The 20,155-nt window shown below is 43.8% G+C and overlaps 1 protein-coding gene across 2 annotated transcripts in view; it reads left to right on the forward strand.

Moving 5' to 3' along the window:
- FRAS1 (Fraser extracellular matrix complex subunit 1) overlaps positions 1 to 20,155 on the forward strand; it is a 407,808-nt gene that overhangs the window by 187,477 nt on the left and 200,176 nt on the right. For both annotated transcript variants that reach the window (XM_048211952.2, XM_026509896.4), the window contains 3 exons: positions 882 to 1,025; positions 2,299 to 2,433; positions 16,874 to 17,017. In XM_048211952.2, the coding sequence (XP_048067909.2) occupies positions 882 to 1,025; positions 2,299 to 2,433; positions 16,874 to 17,017 (423 nt within the window). The remainder of the gene's footprint in view (positions 1 to 881; positions 1,026 to 2,298; positions 2,434 to 16,873; positions 17,018 to 20,155) is intronic.

The raw sequence follows: 20,155 nt of genomic DNA on the forward strand, positions 1-20,155 counted from the left end.
CTGGCTGTGCAGTCATTTGCCTATAAGCTGAGTCTCTCTTGGAAAAGTGGCATTTTCTTCCATTCGTATTTCATAATTAATTGTTTTCATCTGTGGGTCGCAATTTTTCATATTGGCGGCTGCTTTTGTTGGACTCAACTTATTTTAGCTAATCACAGTGTTTCTATGAAGAGCTTATCATGGGAAAAGCAAAGCAACTTTATGGTTTAATTATCTTACCTTCACCAAAGTGGCTCCCTGGGCTTTCCAAAACAAATATTTAGCATATGAAAATGTACCATACCCTGAAAATCAGGTCCTTGACAACTTCAAAACCTGAAAGAAGTCCTTTGCTGACAATTGCAGCTGCATTCAATGATAATCCCAATTGTTGGGAATGAGATTTGAATTTTGGAGAGAAAGAAGAAAGCTTTTTTTTTTTTTTTTTAGAAAAAAGAAGAAAGCTTTTTTCGAGAAAATAACTTTTTTAAAAATTGTGTTTTCTCTTAACTTTCTATGCATGCCAAAGCTTAAGAAGAACATCTAAGAAATCATAAATTATTGAATTCGTTTAAATCATATATTACGGAGCTGATAATTCCTGTTTGTAGAGGCATTCCAGCAGGTAGAAGCATTATTAGGGCCATTCAGTCATGTTTTTAGTGCTTCAATTTGGAGCTACCAGAGACAGTAATAATATTTCAGACGAAGAGAGGTTCTTTGATATCTTGCATTGAAATCACTTTTGCTATTTTGGGGCCTTTTTCATACCTAAGTTCCAGAGTTTTCTGTTCTTCATATTCTATATAACTGCATAAACTCTGTAGATTCGTTTTTGGAACAATGTAAGAGAAATCATATGGTCTTTACTAAATTCTCCTCTTCTTTGTCCTTGATTGTAGTTCATTGCCACCCAGACTGCTTGACCTGCTCTCGATCTCCGGAGCACTGTGACCTCTGTCAGGACCCCACAAAGTTGCTGCGGAATGGACAATGTGTACATAGTTGTGGTCTGGGATTTTACCAAGCTGGTGCCCTCTGTTTAGGTATGGCTCTGGGCAGACAGCCCAGAGGTGGACTGAGGCTCACTGTTGTCAAGGAGGGGGTCCATGCATGCAGGAAATGTGCAACTTCCAAAAACCATTAAATGGTAGTAACATCATCCATAGGTTACTTGGCATCTCTACCTACAAGTCTCTTCCTTCTAACATTTCACAGGTGTTTTGGTGCTTACTGAGAGATAGATGATGTTACTAGGTGGTTGTGATGGGATTTTTCATTTTTTGAAGACGTTCAAAGATAGTGATATTGCTGGTATTCTTGGTGCCATTTATTACAACACTCAGTTAATCCAGGATAGAGCTTTAGAATTGACATGTGCATTTGAGATCCCTTACTAGAACTTTCTCATTTTGCAAGTGGGGAACGTGGGGGCCAGAGAAATCAACTGGCTTACTCAATATCACACAGATAATCAGTAGTAGAGCTTATCTCCTGTGAGTTTCTGTCAATTCATGTCAATTTTCAGAGTACTTATGCATCTGAGAAGGAGATCTTACCTGGCAGAATTTGGCTTGTTTAGGCCAGATCATCATTACTTTTTCCCTATGTCTGACTCATGGAGCTAATTATCCATGTAAGAGTGTATTGGTTTATACCCTGGCTGTATTTAACCTCTCTGTGCCTAAATATTCTTACCTGTAAAGTGAAATAATACTGACTAGTACCTTCCTCAGACGGTTCTTCTGAGGATTGAGTGTGTTAATACATGTGACGTGTCTAGAATAATTTCTAGGATATTGTCAAGCCTCAATGAAGCTTCTCTCTACTTCCTTTCCTGATGCCTAATCTTTAGCTTTTTGAAAGTTATTTCTATCTCTGCCATGGGTTGTGAAAGAAAAGAGACAAGGGATATTCTTAGGAAATGGTTGAAGGAGAAAGATATTGGGGGCACTGGAAAAGAGGAGCAGACTCGGGAGCCGAACTTCCTGGCTTCAAATGCCAGGTTCATGTGACCTTGGGCAAGTGACTTAACCTCTGGGAGCTTGTTCCTCGTGTGAAAAGTGGGGGTTAATGATATCTGCCTGGAGGGTTGTTGTGAGGATTAAATGCGTTCATACGCAGAAGGCGCTTCATGCAGAGCCTGGCATGAAATGGGTGCTATGTAAGGGACGGCTAGGGAAGTCACTTCCCTGCCCTTCTTGTTCTCGGTGTCTCCAGAGCCCCCGAATTGGGCTATGTAAGAACTGGCACTGGGGTGGCGTCTTTGAGCTAATTAGAGCTGCCCTTTTTCTTTCTCCCACCCTTTCCCGGAGCCAGCCTGCCAGCCCCAGTGCTCCACGTGTACCAGTGGGCTAGAGTGCTCGTCCTGCCAGCCTCCCCTACTGATGCGTCACGGCCAGTGTGTGTCCACCTGCGGGGACGGCTTCTACCAAGACCGCCACTCCTGTGCAGGTAATCCCTGGCCCGGCCACCGAGAAAGCCACCCCCACCTCCAAGAGATCTGGGGCCGGCAGGAGCTGGGAACAGTTTTTCAAGCATTGAGAAGAAACTCTGAGCGAGACTCCTGATGGGCCAAGAATCATGGATGAGAGAGATGACACATGTTTTTATAACCTTATTAGTGCTTTAGTGATGTGTGCGTGTGTGGTAAGATTTCTTGAAGTCCTTCTGCACATGCCTGGGGGCCCTGGAACAGTTCTTAATTCAGTTCAGGATGGTCATTGTGTCATAAGTTAGATTCCTTCCTCGTGTAAATAAGTATACAATGGTTAAATGAAAACGAAGGGAGAAATATATCTTTATTTTTTCAAAACTTTATTTCTACCTGAAGAGAGAGGGAGAAACAGTGACATCATGGTAAGAAACTTGGATAAGCAAAACAGATGATGGCATTTACATTTACGCTTTCTTTAGTATCTGTATCCTTTAGTAGCTTTATATGTCTGAGTTAAGAACTAGTTGAAGTTCTTAATATTATTGTTGTCTTTGGAAGTCAGAGTGGTCTTAGTGTAATTTGTTGCTTATACTGGACAAGTTTTTAGTACTGATCCTACTCATGAGTATAAGTAAAAAAGTAAATGTATAAAGAATTTTTTAAATGCAGGAATAGGAGTCGGGGCAATGGTGGAAGCAAAGACAAAGGGCAGAGTGCTAAGCTTGTCTGCAGGAGACAGAATCAGGTGTGCTCAGAACCTGAGACAGGATGCACAGGGACAGGCAAAACTGAAAAGGCAGACTGGCCAGAGGGAGGGTCTTGGATGTCACAGGAGGAACTATGGTAGCTAGACTCTGCAGCTGAGCGGGACAGGGTGCAGAGACATGATGGGAATTGAAGGTGGAGGGTCTAAGGGTCAGCTCATAATGTTTCTCTCTTTTATGCCCTTGGTTAGATTTTCAGGAGGTTTGTTTGGAGGGAATATAGTAAAAGAGAGTAAGTACATGGTATTTACTGGCTCTGCGGGCTAAATGTGAAGATTAAATGCGTTCATACGCAGAAAGCGCTTCATGCAGAGCCTGGCATGAGATGGGTGCTATGTAAGGGACGGCTAGGGAAGTGACTTCCCTGCCTTTCTTGTTCTCGGTGTCTCCAGAGCCCCCGAGACTGGCACTGGGGTGGCGTCTTTGAGCTAATCAGAGCTGCCCTTTTTCTTTCTCCCACCCTTGCCCGGAGCCAGCCTGCCAGCCCCAGTGCTCCACGTGTACCAGTGGGGTAGAGTGCTCGTCCTGCCAGCCTGTGGCATGGAAGGTCCTACGTGAAGTCTGCTGGCCTCCTCTGTTCCAGGTGTGGGCAGAAGCAGCACCCATGGGCTTACGGAAACCACGTCGAAGGGAAACAACAGCCTGTTTATATCGTACAGATAGGAGGACAGCAGGGCCCACCCTGGAGCCGGTTACAATATAGAATAGAAGACATGCTTGCTTCTGAGTCTGGCTTGGGGGCTCTTTGCAACCTGTAAAAACGTCAAGGCTGTGTCCCCAACGTCAAGGGCTGCACAAAGTGTTCAGCGTTTGTTGAACAAGTGTTTGATGAATGAAGGAACGTACTGCTGTTCGGGGATCTTGAAGGACCAGTGTTTCAATAGGAGGCTCAGCCATAAAAGATAAAAGAACCCTTAATGTTTCTTACTTATCGTGTTCTGTTTACCTGTTATTTTAGAACGGGCTCAAAGTGGGCACATCCAAACGCCTTCCTAAGTGTGTAATGGTTGGGCAATTTAGGTAAACTGCTAAAATTTCAATTTGATGAAGTTACTGAATGTAGTCTCTTCTCCTTTCTTCTGCCCATCAAAGAGACCTCCTGCTAGCACTCCTGTGACAGATTTGCCTTTAAAAGGGAATTAATTCCCCCTTGATTTTATTCTTCCCTCTCTAACACCTCCGCCCCCTGCCACACGTCCCACATACGTATTTACTTTTTTTTTTCTTTCTTTCGAGGGGCCATTTTCCTTTCTCCTGTGCCCGGTGTTTTAGTGGGTGATGTTCATGCTGCTATCGGGCACTTTGAAATGGCTAATGTTTCATTTGATTACTGGTTTACGTAGCTGACTGCTTCCACATTCCATCCACATACCGATACACAAATGCCTCTGGTAGAAAGTTGCTGGGAAAATTTGTTCGTGCTCCCTCCAGGGAATTAAACCAATTTGCTTTAGTTCAGCCTGGTTGCATTTTTATGCATAAAATGAGAAGAAAGAAGAGAGCAAGGAGAGAGAGAGAGAGAGAGAGAGAGAATGATCTTAAAAATTAAAGCTAAACTTGTGATCAATTTCCATATACTGTTTCAATGCTGAGACAGCCCAAATAAGCTTTCCAAATAAGCTTTCTCATTATTGGAATTTTTTGCAACATTTGTGCTTGTGCTATTTTTGGTGGCTTTTCACCATTGACCTTGGAAGTCGATCACTCAACCAGGGCTCTTCCAGCACGGGCTAAACTTTCCAAGAAGAAGCCTGCCATTTTATGGTAACAACAGGTTTTTCTGCATTGATTCCTCTTGGCAGGGTCATTTATATTATGACCGGCATAATTTGCCACTTTATTGACCCATCAAAACCAAAAGAAAGTGAGCACTGTGCTGAGGAAACTAATTACAGGAAATTACCTGATTAATATTCATGCTCACTGTGTTGAATATAGGGCCGGGAGAAAAATATGGGGCCGAGCCAAGTGGCACATAAGCACGTGGCTCTTCCACGCCAGAGTAGGGGCAGGTACCCCAGAGGGCTGAAAGAAGGCAGGGAGTCCTGCCAGAGCATCGCATCCTCAGGAGTCCTTATCATTTTCCCTTTTCCCTTGAGTTTTGTGGTATACACACCCATACACACAGAGGCAGACGAATGTGTTTGTGTGTGTGCATGTCTTAATGTTATTATTACGTTCTTGTGCTTGATTAAACTGAATAGTGTCGTAAACACAGACCACATTATGCACCCCCATACCAGTCACTGCTTTACTTCCTCTGCCTTCCCCAACTTTGGAATTTGATGCTTTGATCACTTCACCTGAAGGCTCCACACCACCAGTCTTTCTACAATCTAAGTCGGAGACAGGCAATATAGAAGTTCCCTCTTCTCTATAGCAGGTAGGGCCAAAGAGTAGTCACCCCTTCAGTGACCAGAACTCATTTTTTAGACCTAGCACTCAAGCTTCTGCCTTAACCACTAGGCTTCCTCTGCCACCAGCTGGATCCGGTCCAACATCCCTTTGACCCACCCTGTCCCACTCTTCTTGACCCTGTGGACGTCAGGTTCTGGATTGGGCTTCTACTCTGGTTCCTTCTATCTTGTCTGTTGTGACCCATTTCCAGGAATTAACAGCGTGTCCCTGAGTCGACCCAGCCTGATGGTCAGGCTTGACCCAGGTATGGATGCTCCCTGCCTCCCTCATCTACCACATGGCCTTGCACCTTTCCTGCATGGCTCTTGGGTACCACTTGTCCTGGATTTATTGTGGTCTCTCTACCCAAGTGGTGGTTCCATTGCCTCTTCCTAGAAACCCTGTTATGAAATCTAAGTCTGCATCCAGACTCAGCTCACCATGCCCTGGAAACATTCTTCCTTACCTGTCGTGCCCCTGTTTCATGCTGGTGGTCCTGCTGAACCATTGCACACACAAATCCCACACACAGGAGCCCATAAGAAAAAAGTTTAAAAAAACCAAGCTAACACACACCATGCAAGATTAGTTTAAAACAAGTGGCTCATAAGACTATAACTTTGAGTTATGAAAGTAGAATCTAGCCCATTTTTATATGTGAGTTGGTATTTGATTTGTCCAATCCAAACTTCCAGTATTCACAAAGGCCCGAGATGGAGCTGTGCGTACTCTGTGGCAAGTTCTCCCTTCATTCTGCCGATCCAGAGATGGGAGGGAGTGTGACACAGTGTTTAAGACTGTAGGCTAGGGAGCCAAACCACCTGGATTCCAGTCTTGGCTCTGTCACTACAAACAGTATTTGTTTTTTTTAACACTCCACACTTCAGTTGCCTGTGGGTAAAGCAGCGACGGTAATGTCTGCCATATAGCATGGTTGTAAGGATTAAATGAATAAATTCATACATGTCATTTAGGATGGTGCCTGGCATTTAGTAAGCCCTCCATCTGGGTGAGAAGACTTGTATTTCTGCTTTTCATTGTCCTTCCTCATCGTTCCTTTCTCTCTCTCCTACACTCATTCTCCTTTGACCACTGCTTGAGGTCCTAAGGGTATGAAGAGAAATGAGACTCTATCATAGTTTCCTGTAAGTGAGCTTGCAATCAAGCTGCTGGTTACAGAGAGGTAAAAAATAATCACACAATCCTTGCAGTTTATGCTGTACCTAACTGCTGTGTGGTCTTAGATTTTGAAGCTTAAAGAATCGAGCAATTGAACATTTTCCAGGTTTGTGTGAAGGGGGGGATCCTTTTGGTTCTTGCCACTTACTGCTCTCTGGCTTCACACAGGTTATTTAACTGCTTTGAGCCTCAATTTCCTCAACTGTAAAATGGGGATAATGTCATCTACTTTAAACCATTATGATGAACATTTGAAAAGATGTTTGAAAAACGTAAATATATTATGCCTGGCCCATAGTGTGTGGACAGCAAAAGGCAGCTATTGTCATCAAATCTGTTCCTTTATTTTTCAATTTATGGGAATGAAAATCAAATCACTTGCATTACGAAACAAAGAGTTTTGTGCCATTTGCATCGGATTTCAAACCAAATCTACTTTCGTATGTTATGAAGAAGTAAATATAGAGAACAGTTTACTGTATTCATCACAAGTTAAAATCCTTTTATTTTTTTTTTAAATGCTCAGATTAAGTGTTGAGAGTCTGGAATTTTGTTTCTTAGCCAATATTATGGTATAATTAGAGGGAAAACTTAGAAAAACTAAGCCTGTAAAATTTACATATAGGATGCTGACCGAGCTGAGATTTAAAAGCTGTAGTTTGAACAGTGGAACTCGTAAAGTTAATTATTTGTTGGAATTTTGTTTGACCAGAGAAGCCCAGCCATTTGTGGAAATGAAGCACTCACCCTTAGAGCCAGGTCCAAGGCAGTGAAGACTTAATGGGTCTTGGCTTTATGTTCCAGCGTGTGGCTTAGCTCAGCCTGGTTGTGCCCAGAGCAGAGCTCTTGGCAAAGCCTTTTATGAAACTGCTGTTCTGGAATCCTCAAGAAGACAAGGAACCGCTCACCCCCTTGTTCTGTCAGGACAGTTACGGTGAAGCTGACCTCCACCATGGCCCCTCCGACATCCCCCAGAATTGGAGGGTCAGTCCCTATTTCGTTGCCAGATCACCTCTTCAGTTTGGGGGCCCAGCACATTCTACCACTGTCTTCACTCATTCTGTTCCGCTCTTTAAATCGTATGCATTGTTCAAGCCCTCTCTGGTATTCTATCGCAATTATGGTCTCTCCCTTAATTGCTGAGTGTCTTGTAAAGGGGACTTATTGCTTCGAGTGATATTCTTGTCTCTTCCCTTCTGTGCGTGCAATGAATATTTGTTGAGTCTCTTTCATGTACCAGGAACTGGGATACAGAGTGAATGGACAGAAAACTGCCTGGGGGTTGAGGAACTTACTTTCTCAATGGGGGAAGAGTGTCAGTAAAGAAGTACACAGAAAATTTTAGATAGTTACCACTCTCTGAATTCATCACTATCAGTGCTAAAAAGGCAGTTTTAAAAGGTGTATTACAGGAAGTGACTGATTCTTGAGGCAGGGACAGGTTTTATATTTCTGAATTCCCTGTAGTGCTAAGCACATTTAAGGCCCTCTGGAATAATTTTTGACTGAGAAAAATGTAATAAACCATTGCATGGAGGAGAAAGGACAAGAGAGTACAGGCATGCCTAGACTTTGACTTACAGGTGACCTAACTTCCATTTAGCTTCTGTTATTTACTTGTTGTCAGCAATTCCTGGCTAGGTGTAGCCTCAGGAAAATTCCAGAATCTTGATTTTCCCCACCTCTCTTTTTCTTCCCTTCATCTCTCTCCTCTTCAAGATAGTAGAGTGCCTTATCAGTGCTGGAAGGGTTACTCTTAAATAAAACAAAACAAAACAAGACCGAAAAACAATTATCCTTGGGACTTGAGTGGTACCCATCTAGTGTTTTAAGCCTTTCAGAAGGGAGGACGACAGGATTGCCCTTCTGCTGTCCATTTCTTGAGTGAACTAGACCCGGTGAAACAGGTGACAGTGGTATTCCAAGCGCTCTCCTGCTTTGGATGTTCATGTAAAGGTTAAATGGAGAAAAAGTCAAAGCAGCTGGTGGCGTTGCCCCTGGGACCTTCGCCGTAGCTCCTGAGACCAGCTATGTTTGGCATTTGCCTGTGCTGCTTACAGACCCTTGCTGTGTGTGCCAGAAGACAAACGACAGACAGAAGTATCACATACCAGCCGAGAAATGCCACAGATGCAAGGGAGTTTATCTTCCAGACAGATCCCATTCTTCCTGACAAATCTGAACCCCCAAATATTTTAGCTATGGATTACAAACTAGTGACAAGTCTTCTGGCTTTCTGCCCAGTTCCTAGGGTTCGCAGTTAGTTTAGCTAGACTCTATGACATACATTCTTTCTCCCTTTTTCCTATTCCCCACCCTAACTCTCCCAGCACGATCTTCCCTTCCCTCGTTAGGCGGCCCACAGAGCCCACAACGCGTCTGTGTTATCACTGTTGAGATCTGAGCAGGCTCTGCCAGTGCAGCCAGGAAGTCTGAGAACTCTCCCCGTCCAAAGCTGGGTTTGGGTTGGTGGTCCCTGTGGCTTTTCAGTTTCTGTAGACAAATTAACTCAAGGTATCTATGGAGAAATCAATAGCCATTTAATTAATAGGGGCTGAGGAAAAAGAAACAAACAAAACCAGGCATCCTAACAGCTGTGGGTTGCCAATGGTCACAGCGGATGAGTGGAATCTGAGTTTCGTTTGGCTCATCGAGCTGGACCGAGGCGGTCACGGCATTTGAAAACTTTGGCGCTGTACTTGTGTTGTAGATTTAGAAGTACAGGTAGAGAGGGGTGCCTGGGTGGCTCAGTCGGTTAAGCAGCTGCCTTCCGCTCAGGTGTGGTCTTGGGGTCCTGGGATCGAGCCCTGTGTTGGTCTCCCTGCTCAGCGGGGAGTCTGCTTCTCCCTCTCCCTCTGTGCTTCTCTCTCTAGCTCTCACTCTGTCTCTCTCTTGCTCTCTCAAGTAAATTAATAAAATCTTAAAAAAAAAAAAAGAAGTATAGGTAGAGGGGCAGGAGAGAGAGAGGGTAACTTTAAGAACCTTCCTCGTGAGCTGCATATCTGCCATCATCCTCTGACTTTTGGACCAGTGAGAAGCTAGCCTGCTTGTGGAATCTCTGTCCACGTGGACCTGTCAAAGCTCTGGCAGCTGCGAAGTCATCCCTTTGGTCCAAGCTCTACGGAAGGCCCTGCTAAAAATTCAAATATGTTACCCAAGATGAGCAAATCATTCAGCTGTATCACAAATGTGGTTAACAGATCAATTAGCTATTACCTAGCATGTGCCTTAAGGAAAAGGACTACAGACTTTTTTCCCCTTCCCCTCTGAGTAATTCTTTTTCCCCTAAGTATGAAATGAATTCATGGGTATTACAAAAAATAATTTGACAAAGTCAGTTAAATTCAAGGCACAATAAAAAAATCAGCGAAAAATCCCGACTCAGACTCTCCCAAATTACTACTGTCGGTATTTTGGTAAAAGTCTTCCCAATTTATGACTGTGTATGTGTGTCTGTGTGTTATGTGCACAGACGTACACACATTTATCTATTTTTCAAAGGTAAAATCACACTCTATATATAGCTTTATTGCCTGCTTTCCCCACGTTATTTATTATCCTTCTACAAAATCTTTCTAAAGCTGTTTTATAACTTTCCATCTGGGGCTATGCGAGAATTCATTCAGCCAGTCCTCTGCGGTTTGACGGTTGTTCCTAATTTTTCCATTATCATAAATAACCATGATGTAAACATTTTTAATAGAAATTGTGGTACATATATTTGATTAGGTTAAATTCTTAGACATGTGATTGCTGGGTCCAAGGGTATAGGGGTACTCTTTGAAGCCTCTGACACTTTAATATGTGGCTCTCTTGAAAAAGTTGTGATTTGTACTCCTGCTGGACACAAAGAGTGCCTGCTTCCTACCGCCCTTGTCAGCACGAGGTATGATGAGTCTTCTTGTTTGTCAGGTTGGTTGAGGTAAAATGGAATCTTGTTTAATTTTTTTCTTTTACTGATTTTGGGGATTCACATGAGGAGAGTTGACTTCATCATACTTATCAGCTCATTCCCATGATTCGCCTGGGCCAGCTATTCCTCTTGCTTAGCCGTCTATGCCTGTCTATTCCTTTTGTTCCCGTAACCTAGTCTCATTTCCCTTCCCCCCAGCTACCCACTTAAGTAACGATTCTAATGCAATTTAACATGTATTGTGTGTGTGCGCTCAATTTTAAATACTCATAAATATTAGTAGGTAGGTTATTTCATCATTCTTTTCCTTTTTTATTTTAAAGACTATTTTTTTTAGAGCAGTTTTAGGTTCATAGCAAAATGACAAGGATGGCTCAGAGAGTTCCCGTTTACTCCCCGCCCTCACACATGCATGGCCTCCACCATTATCAGCCAGCCTCCAGCGGACTGGTGTTATTTGTTACCTCGGTGAATCCTTCTTTCCCCTTTTTGTCTCACAAAGCACTGCTTCTAAAATGCATACAGTCCACTGTGTGTACCTCTAACTGATTACACGCAGTTCCTGCTCTCCTTTCAATTTGCATATCTCTGGCTATTTATGAGGCTGAAGATTTTTTTCATGTAGTTGTATTTTTTCTGTTAGGAACTCCCTTGAGTGCATATGGGTTTTCAGAATGTATGGAGACCAGATAGTCCCATTTCAGGACGTCAAGTTTTCTGTTGGCACAGATAGTTGAAGACAGAGACCCAGCCTGGAGGGGACAGAGATTGTAGTAAAAGGATCAAAACTATGATTACTCCCATGAACTTCCTTTCCTTTTACATTTGTCTGGCATTTGCACTTCTTAGACAAGTAGCCTTGGCCTCCTGTGGGGCTGTGATGGGGAAGAGGAGAGTAGTCTGGCCGGCATCTGGGCTTCTCCCCAGTCACCACGCTATTTTCAGTCGCTTTCCACAGGACTTTTGTTGATGTGTTGTAGAGATTGCAAGGGAAGTGCTTTAAACCATGAGTCCTCTGGGCGAGGCGGGAGCCCTTTCTTGTAGCTGATGGAATCATCTCCAAGGGCGCTAAGGGAACGTAGAGCCTTTTCCCGTAGTCTTTTCTGTTCCTTCCTCTTCTGTCTCCTGCTGCACTTCAATTTGCTCCCTTTATACTTACTTTGCTTTTGACACCAGTTGAGACAAGATGCGCTGGGTCTCGCGGGGTATGCCACTCAGTGGATCTCATGTGACATTCTCTGCTCTCTCAAAAACGTCATCTCACCATATCCTCCTGAGTTACGTACAAATTTATTCCCACTTTACAGATTAGGAAAGCAAAGAACACTGAAGTTAAGTGTCAGAACATTTTTTCATCCAACAAGAGCTTCTTATTGGAAATGTACCCACTGTCTTCTGATAATACTTTAAAACCTCACAAGAACTTCCCTGTCATTTGTGTGATGAGGATGAAAGCTAGCGGTTGCTACAACATGGATGTGGACAGCTCTAAAAGAAATAAAGGGATGAAGGAATTTGACTTGCCGATGACATAGCTGATTGTGTCTGCAGTTGGGGCTGCTCCTGTGTGAAAACCCCCCTGGCAGTTTGGAAATCTGAACTGTAGCCTGAGGAACCTCAAAAGAGGCCAGCTGAGCAAGTGTGCCAATTCCCCAGGAATGGCGGGGAAACTTACTCTAAAAGGCCATGGGAAAGATGGGGGACTAAGGCTCCTTCTCATTTCTGAGGGGTGTCTTGAACTGCAGGCTGAGCCCATTGGGATCTGGGAAGGCTTCCTGGAAAATGAGAAGGGTCCCATAGGAAGCACTTTTAACATGTCCCTGGAAAGGGGCTGCATTTTATGCGTAGAGAAGCACAGGTTAAATTTTTTTTTTTTTACAGCAATCTTCTATCTCAAAATTACCGAATAACAAAAAGAAGTTTCTTATTTTTAAGAGTATGGTTTCAATATAAAGTTGCCCAAAGAAATCTAATTCGTTCCTTTTCATTTTGAAATGAATTGCTCAGCAAGCCAACACATGTCTTGCTATGCTCTAGAAAAGCCAGGGGCTTTCCTAAATAAATTATCTACCACATGTAAGATAAGAAGATGGTTTTCTCTCATTAGCCCTCTTTTTAAATTTATTGCCACGTTTTCACAATATACAATTCAAACCCTGGGTGATCTGAAATGTATCACTAAGAGAAATTATGGTGAAAAGTCAGAGAGTGACCTTCTATTTTTCATAATAACCCAAGTGTAATAAAAGCCACATGTAAAATAAGCCTGGAAAAAGAGATTATCTGTGGTAGCTTATGTTCAGTGTTAGAAATTAGAAATCAATTGCAAAACACAGCAGGAGTATGTCATTATAAGAAATGACAGCTCAAAAAAAAAAAAAAGAAAGAAGAAAGAAAAGAAAAGGAAAAGAAAAGGCATCTCAGCGTAGTCCCATATTGAAGAAATAAAAATCCCTTCTGCTGACTTGCCTGACCATCGAACGTGCCTTTTGTTTGCTATGAAAACAGAGAAGGTGGCCTCACATTTGTTTCTCTGTATAGATGTAGCATAAGTACTTGTCATCATAAGGAGATCTGGACATAAAGAGATCCAGCCTTTATTAGGTAAATTTACAGCCTCAAGTTTATCAAGCTTAAATTATCACATGTTCAGATTATGACCTCATGGTTAGTTGTTCCCATGTAGAAGGTAACTGATAGGACGGCTCTCTCATAACCAGTAAAAAAATCTGCTGTGTACTCATTTAACATACATTTAATGAATACTGACTTTATACCAGTTATCGGTCTGGACACTGGGGGTTTGAGATGATTCAAATGTGGCCCCTGTTCTAGAGGATACTACATACATTCCGCTGAAAGGATTGATTTGTAACCTAATGATTGAGACAGTAGGATAAATAGCATGAGAGAGGACGTACAATGAGCTGCAGGAACACGGAGGAAGGAGGGACTGTTTGGACAAGTTCAGCAAAGCTCCCCAGAAGTAGTGACAACTTAAGCCTCTCAAGTGTAACCAGGATTACAGGGACTGCAGAAGGAGCTGGAGGCATTGCCAACTGGGTGAATCCCGTGTGGGGAATCTGGAGCCCACTAAGGTATGTGGCATGCTTAGGGCACCCTGCTCCATAGAACTAGCCTGCTCGAGGGAGGTGGCAGAGGCAGGGCTGAAATGTTAGGTACGGCTCAGTTTGTAACAGGCCTGAATGCTGTCCCCAAGCTTGTAGCCTCTGTCCTACTCATCCTCTGGCCCTGTTCTGATTGGCAACACTAGGGATGATGTTAAAAATATTTAACAAGTAGTATGGCACAGAGCAGATTCGTCAGAAGGTAGGGGGGACCTAAAACCCTCTCCTGTGCCAGACATTTCAGTTGTTGGAGCACAGTGTCTTGCAGGCTTCCCAGGGATGAAACCAGAGTTATCAGGGAGGGACCAGGATGACAGCCATTTGCCAACCAGGTAGGAAGTATTTTTACTATTTTAAAAGCCAGTGCAGCTGAATGTCTGCACCGTCACCAGCCAATCCCCGAAGAGAACGAGGGGGTCATGCTTTAATTTCTCACCTCCTCCGGGCTCCCTGGACAAAAGATGATTTCATCCCTTAAGAATGTCTTCAGTTAATTACCCTCTCTTCTTCCCACTGCAGAGTAAATTCTCTAAGAAGCAAAACTGATTAAAACTCTTGCAGATGAAGTCCAAGGTCCTTACCTGGCCTTCCATGACATTTGTGATCTAGCCCCTGTTGTCTTTTTAGTCTTACTTCCCATCGTCCTCTCGGGTACTTGCTCCATGGTGCAGTTTGTGCAATGCTACCAATGAGCTCAAGTGATGGGGTGTAAATGTTTCCTCTAGCACACTTCTGACCTGTGGTCATCACCCTGCATGTGGTAGGTACTTCTGTTGAACATGGATAGGTTAGCCTGGCATACCTTCTTAGGAATGAAAGTGGGTTTTTTGTTTGTTTTGTTTGTTTGTTTGTTTAGGTAATGGCTTTGAATGAACTCCTGAGTCAGTAAGGCAAAGGCACAAGCAGGGTAGACCGTTCAGTTGATGACTATAGTCAGTAACGGAGGGGGAGCTGAGTAAGTGAATGAATGACAGATTTCGTGGATGTTCAGGGTGAAGTTTGTTACCGGGATCTTTAATCTACATCTTTAATTATAATGTACTTTGGGTAGCTTATCCTAATATTAACAGTGTTCTCATGTAACACTTATAAAATGTAAATAAGGTGTTTAATATAAATGAAGTACCAAGTGTGGAGTACTAAGCAGTGTGCTCAGCACAGAGTTAACTAAATGGAAATGGGTTCTGCCCTTCTGAAGCTTATGGTCTAGCAAGGGAACCAGATCATAAATAAGTACACTTTCTTCCATCTCTTTTTTTCATCTGCTGTTGTCATCTCCTGCCTGGACCAGAGCAGTGGACTCCACGCTGCTTTCTCTGCCTACGTGCAAGTCCTTAAACCCTCTCTACATGGCAGCCAGAGAAGGCTTTGAAAATCAGGGCTTGTATTGATCTTGCTTAACCCCATTTGAGACTTCACATTACACTTAGGGTTAAATCTTAATTTCTTTCCATGATCTCCAAGGTTAAGTTTGGTTGGGCCTCTGCCTATCCTTCCAGCCATGAATCAGGCCACTGTGCCTCACCATTCCTCCCTGTGCCCCTCCATGCTCCGCTGGTTCCTCTGTGTCTACTAGCTTTAACCACAAGGGCAGCCTTCAATTCCTCGAACCCCTGAGTTCCTTTCCTTCTCAAGGACTTTGTTAGTGCTGTTCTCTGGCTCTCTCCAGGGCTGGGAACCTCTTATCCTTTAGATCCACCTAAAGTTGGTTCTTTTCCACTCCTGCCACTGTTATTCTTTATCAAAGAGCCCTTCCTAACATTTTTTTAAGGGGGGGACTAGGAACAGAGGGACAGGGAGATAGAGAATCTTAAGCAGGCTCCACACCCAGTGCCAAGCCCAACATGAGGCTCAATCTCACAACCATAAGATCATGACCTGAGCTCAAATCAAGAGTCGGACACTTAACCCACTGAGCCAGCCACCCAGGTGCCCCATAGCATTTAGCAGAATCTGTAATGACCTCTAAATTTGTTGGGGGAGAAAAGTTGTCTGAAAGTAAGGCTTTCCCATGCAGTTCTGAGCTGAGATAAGAGGATTAAATCTTGAGATTCTCAATGAAGTCACCCTTTTCTGATTCTAAAGGGATACATAATTAAATTACTTAGGTATATAGTTCCCAAGTCTCTTCCAATCAGCAAAGTCATTCTCCCCACCAGTTTTGGTCAGAATGAATACCTCTGCAAAACAGGCTGTGCTCTGTGGTGAAGCAAACATTTTGACAATTAGCATGCATTAACAGAAGCATAGGTTGGGGTTAGTGATACAGACAGTTAACCAACTTTTACTACTACCAATCACTCAGAATAAGCCTCATTTTGCAGACATGCTAAGGTGAAAGCAAGCATGAGTAGTAAAAATGAAATTCTGGAAGAGGAGAACATTTTTGAGTGTTAAAGGAAAAACTCTGGTTTAGGAACAATGTATGCTTAGCAAGTTAAGTTATACGAGAAAGGTACCTCAAGATGCATGTTGAGAGCAGAAGCTAGTGGGGAGAGGACCAGAGACTGGGGGGGACTAGAAGAGTCATGAGGGAAGACAAAAAGGGACGGGCGTGGGACAGAGAGAGAGAAGACAGGGATGGAAAGTGAGGGGGAGAGCAGTAGAAATCCAGCAGTAGCAAGTCTTTCAAGGTCTACTCAAGGATGGGAGTACATGGCATCCCTCCTTGCCGAGTCTTCATGGTGTTGGACGCAGGAGTGGTGATCCTGTCAACACTTAACTGTATGGCTATGAAAGACAAGGTGGCAAGGTGATGGAGGGCCATCTGATTTCACTAGACAGACCATCTTTGTCTAGAAAATTATGGTTCCCTTCCCTGTGATTACTATTGCTGAAAGCCTCTGATTTCCTGTTCCAAGTCTCCTAGCAGTAATTTATTGAAGTTGTACTTCTGGCCAACAGAAATAGTTATTTTTGGTGGGGGGGTGTTTTTTTTCTTTCCTGTGGTATACATATGTGCATTGCAATTTAGGACTGAAGGCTCCAACATCCTCCTTATGAATTCTTAAACCTTCGAAAGAAAAATTGCAACCAGTCCTTTCTGCTATAGATTGTTTACTGATTTTGCCTGCAGTCTGCCATGAGTCCTGTGCTGCCTGCTGGGGTCCGACGGAGAAGCACTGCTTGGCCTGCAGAGACCCCCTCCAAGTGCTGAGGGAGGGCGGCTGCGAGAGCAGCTGTGGCCTTGGGTTCTACAGCAAGCAGGGCTTCTGCAGCGGTAAGTACCCGGCTCTGCGTGCCAGGGCATCTTCTTTTCTTCCGGCATCCCTTGTTTTATTAAAATCATAACATTTCTTTTAGTCAACAAACATGCAAATGGCAGGGATGCCTGGGTGGCTCAGTGGGTTAAGCATCTGCCTTTGACTCAGGTCATGATCCCAGGGTCCTGGGATCAAGTCCAGTATCGGCCTCACTGCTCCGTGGGGAGTCTGCTTCTCCCTCTCCCTCTGCCTCTCCCCCTGCTTGTGCTCTCTCTTGCTCACTCTCTCTCTCTCTTTCAAATAAATAAGTAAATAAAATCTTTTAAGAAATATGCAAATGGCTGCGAACATCAACAGTGTTTTAGTAGTTTACAGACCCCTTTTATCAACTGGTAGGATCGCATTTCACACCCCCACTTCACAACAGCGTGTTAGGTTAGGGTGTTCATTCCAGCCTCATCCTGCGAGGCTCAGGCTGCTTGCCCCAGACTCACAGCTGTAGGGAGAGGAGTAGGGCTTCCTTCTTCCAAATTCCAAATTCCGTCTCAGTGCCAGACTGCATCTGGCTATGCATGGAGACAGGCACTCCTAGAGCAGCCAGTGGCAGACCTACCTTTGTGTTGGTGTCACTGACTTTAAGCTGAAGTTCTTACTATGTATTTTGTCTTTCTTTAATGCCCACGGCATGGCGGTAAGACTTAACCCAGCTAGTGCTTCCTTCCAAGTGCTTTATAAACATTAACCCACCGAGAGGCAGGAAAGTATTGGGGGGGGGGGGGAAGCATGACCTTGAGCAAGTTACATATTCTCTCTGTGTGTCAGTTTCCCTTTTGTAAAGCAGGGTTAACAGTAGCCACCGTGGGAGACAGTGTCATGGCCCCTCAAAGATGTGTGCATCCTGATAGCTGGTACTTGTGAATATGCTGCCTTAGGCGGCAGAAGGGATTCTGCAGGCGTGATTCAGTCAAGGATCCTGAGATGGGGGAGACTATCCTGGATTATTTGGATGGGCCAGTGTAACCACAAGGATCCTTCTAGGAGGGAGGGGGGGGTGTCTGGAAAGGAGCTCTGAGACAGAAGCAGGAGTCAGGGTGATGCCAAGACGGGGCAGTGAATATGCAGGCAGCCTCTAGAATTGGGGAAGAGACAAGGAAATTGATCTGTCCCTAGGGCTTCCAGAAGGAATGCAGTCCTGCTGATGCCTTGACTTTAGGACTTCTGACCTCTAAAACTGTAAGATAATAAATTTGAGTTGTTTTAAGCCACTGAGTTTGTGGTCATTTGTCCCAGCAGCGGTGGGACACTGACACACACCCAGCTCAGATGGCTGTTGGGAGGACTGAGCTGACCCAGGCAGGCATTTAGCACTGTGCCTGGCACACAGTGAGTGCTGTTTGGTGTCTGTTCCTCACAACGATCTCGGGAGGTAGTTACTATTATCATCCTCATTTTCTAGGTAAGACAGAAGTTAAGAGACTTGCTTAAGGTCACATAGCTAATACGGGGCTGAGTTGGGATGCAAGCCTCGGTCTTCTGGCTTTAAATCTTACCTGCCTCCTAACAGCTCTACTGGCCATAATGACACACCTCTCTGTGCACCTCTGCTGTTTCTCCCTCCCTTCTCCTTCTTGCCTCCCTCGGTCCTCTTCTCCCCCTTTCTCCCTGTCTTCCTGTCAGTCTTCAGATCAGCCGCTGCCCTGTGGACATTGCCAAGTCCACAGGTAGGCACCTAACAGTGAATGAAATGTCTGAATTGAGTTTACTCTGATGGTCATACCTGTAGAAAGGCTGTGATGACTTTTTTTTTGTTCCTAACAAAGTCCACTAAATCAATAAAAATGTGCAGCCCATAAAACTTTCTTGAGTTATTGTCCTCGTTTTGTTTACTGAGCAGGGCAACAGCAAAAATGAGATGATCTTTGGGACTTGACAAATCCCCTTGTCTTGGGGAAGAGAGATAGCCCCCGGCAGCTGCTTGCTTAAAGCTGTGCAGAGATCCATCAGCATCAGTGGTGTGAAAAATCTCACTTGATGTGGACGAGTCACAGGTGGCTTTTGTGTGGAGTCAGGAGAGAACAAGCAAAGAAAGGCCAGGCTGCCGTATTTTAAGTTTTTTCTGCCAGCATCACTTTGCTGCTCAATTAAGCCAGCTGCATTCTCTAAGGTCAACAGATGTCAAGTTTGCGCTAATCCAAAGGCATTTAGCCTGTTATCCCCAAGGAGGCTGGCTACTGTCCCTCATGGGGGGCGGTGACACTAACCTGCTACCGAGATGGTATATCTGGATTGAGAAAGCAACTTCTGCTGGGGAAGCGGGTATTTAAAAGGAGGTATTTTAAAAAAAAATGAGGGATTAGTGAGAGCCTTGAGGCGGTGAGGGGTGGAAATCTACTTGGGCTCAGAGGTTGGATGAAGAAAGCCAGAGCTCCTTGCTGACTGGAAGAATTAAAAAAGAAGACTACTGAACAGGTGGCTTAGGGAAAGAGTATACATCTGAAATGCTATCTGTATACATTTTGAAACAAAGCATCAGAAAAAAAATCTCACAGATGGGAGGATGGGCCATTGCTGAAAGTCAGCCAAGGAATCAACTGATCAATGAGTAATTACTGAACGCCTGCCGTGTGCTTAGCGTGATGCAAGACTTTGTGATACCATTGACATTGACCCACAGGCCTTTGGATAAAGACAGAAATTTACACTTTTCGTAAAATTCTTAGAGTTCTCTAAGTTTGTATCAAATGCCTTCAGAAGTGTTCATATAAATGTTTTCTAAAACATCAGTGAACCAAGTCACTGATTGGTATCGGAATGTTAATTAAAATGTCTGATGCTGATAATGCTGACTTATTTCCAGTTCAATTTAGTGCTATTCAAGATAAAGATCGGCTGGTGTTGGTTTAATAATTTATAACTGAGCAGCCCGTATCTCTAGAAATCTCAAAGTCAAGTGCTGAGAAAAATCCAGCACAACCTGTCATACACGGTGGTGTGCCCTGGCTGAAAGAATTTACAGCAACCAAGTTCATTGGCGGTTCATGCTTTGAGTTTTACAAATGTTGGATATAAAGGGTGGGGAAATTCAAAGGACAAAAACCTCCTCATTCTTTGGTCTTTTAAGTACTTGTGCTCTAATGAAGGGCTTTTCTAACTCT

This window comes from Ursus arctos, unplaced genomic scaffold (assembly GCF_023065955.2).
Source record: "Ursus arctos isolate Adak ecotype North America unplaced genomic scaffold, UrsArc2.0 scaffold_9, whole genome shotgun sequence".
In the NCBI taxonomy this organism is placed as follows: Eukaryota; Metazoa; Chordata; class Mammalia; order Carnivora; family Ursidae; genus Ursus; species Ursus arctos.